This window comes from Aspergillus affinis, assembly GCF_023601865.1.
Source record: "Aspergillus affinis strain CMG 70 chromosome Unknown NODE_255_length_16312_cov_100_785648, whole genome shotgun sequence".
Classification (NCBI taxonomy): Eukaryota; Fungi; Ascomycota; class Eurotiomycetes; order Eurotiales; family Aspergillaceae; genus Aspergillus; species Aspergillus affinis.
In genome coordinates, this window is record NW_026516036.1 from 1 (window position 1) to 1,778 (window position 1,778).

The 1,778-nt window shown below is 39.9% G+C and overlaps 1 protein-coding gene across 1 annotated transcript; it reads left to right on the forward strand.

The window, feature by feature from the left end:
- Positions 1-271, forward strand: KD926_005171 (uncharacterized protein; the record flags this gene model as incomplete). Its single annotated transcript, XM_053095479.1, has 1 exon — positions 110-271. A coding segment is annotated over one exon (162 nt), but the record flags the coding sequence as incomplete, so codon positions are not given.
- Between the last annotated feature and the right edge of the window lie 1,507 nt (positions 272-1,778).

Sequence of the window (1,778 nt, forward strand, 5' to 3'; positions counted from 1 at the left end):
TAGCCAATTAGGACGCGTTGCCATGTATACGCTAGTAAAATACGCTAATTGTGCTTCCCGGACGGACGAGGGGATACAGGATTACGACGCAGTTATAGTACACCCGCAGGCGATCCGCTACGTTACCGAATTTATACAACAAACAGGCCTCCTTCAACAATTCCGATTCGCTCGACTGGACGAGGAGGACGACGAGGAGGCTCCAGAAATTACCAACCTGCTAGAAGGACTCGAACTACGCGAGGAAGACGATGGTTACATGGAACTTTAAGGGGCGGCCTGGGTCAGACCGCTACTAGTGACGCATACCACTCATGAACCACCTATATAGAACGAGGCGGAAGGAGAGACAGCGTCAGGAGACGTAGTGGGCTACGGCAGGCGAGTGGTAGGCAGTTTAGTTGCGTTGTTTTATGATTTATCTACTTCATTTGTAGGTTTATATGGCGTAAGGGCTCGAGATTCTGCTTCATTCGGCGAAGCGCCTGCATAGCCCGTCGTTTCAATAGATAGGCTCCACCAGGTTAATAGAATATTGATTGATTGATTGATTGACTTCAACCTAGTGTCCTCGTAAATAACCTGTAATAAGAGTCAGTTCTTCATTCCTAAGGTTGTCACAAAGGACAGAAAGTAGAAAACAGAAAACAGTAACACAATAAATAGCACTCTGAAATAAATTCTTTCTTTTAAACTTTCCAGTCGAATTCCTTCCCAGATAGAGATAAACTTCTGTAAAGAAAATTGCCTCCCCAGACAAAGAAAAACCAGAAGTCTTAATTTCTGAAAGACCTTAACAAAAGAACAGAACAGTAAAAAAAAATTCTCCCTAGATTAAGTTTCAGTCTTCGCTTAACAAAATTGCTATTTCAGATAGATCGTTTTATTGTTTATACTGATTTCTGAACTCAAACGATATCGTTCTAAACAGTTTGTACAGAAAAAATAATATTGTAACGATATCTTTGCTCAACTGTAATAAAGAATAGAACAATATTTTAGAAATAAGTTAACACTTATCGCGCTAAAAGCGAAAACAAGAACAAGAAAACAGGCAGAAAACCCAAAAAAATAATGAAACAATTAAACCTAGATAGAAATCAGAAAATAAGCCCGAAAAGTAAGAGTATAACAAGAAATGTTAGTTTAATACTAATATTTAAAGGTTTATTATTATTACCAGATGAACCCTTGAGATCAAAATGTCGTCTCGAGGGACACGAGTCAATCAGATAAGAATATTATGCTAGTTTAGGGAAAACAGATAGGATAAGACAGGGGCAAATGTGTATACCGAAAGAATAGAGAACAAGAATAATACGGAAATTGAAAGGATTAAAGTGAGAAACCATTTGTACTAAAAAATGCAGAAGAGAAAATAAGAAAAAAGAAATCCAATTGCTATATATTGCTTGCATAATCCTGTAGACTGTGTTATAATAAAGATCGTTATCATACCGGATAACTATAATCGTGCTATATACACGAGCCCGCTGTTACCTCCTGAAGCCAGGGGGCTTTCCTGTACGGGAGAACGTTCCGGAGGATCAAGGGATCCTCTGCGGCAGGCATCCAGGAACATTCCTAGGGATCCTGCAGGCATTCCTGCCTGAGGCAAGCTCCAGGCAGTATATAGAGTCCCTGGATTCTCTCTCCTAGATAGCCTTTTCCTCCCTATGGGAAAATTCTTTGACTACGAGTCATAAACAAACTTGTCTTTTACTAAGCTCCTTTGTAGACCGTCACATCTCTCTCCTAGATAGCCTTTCTTTCCCATG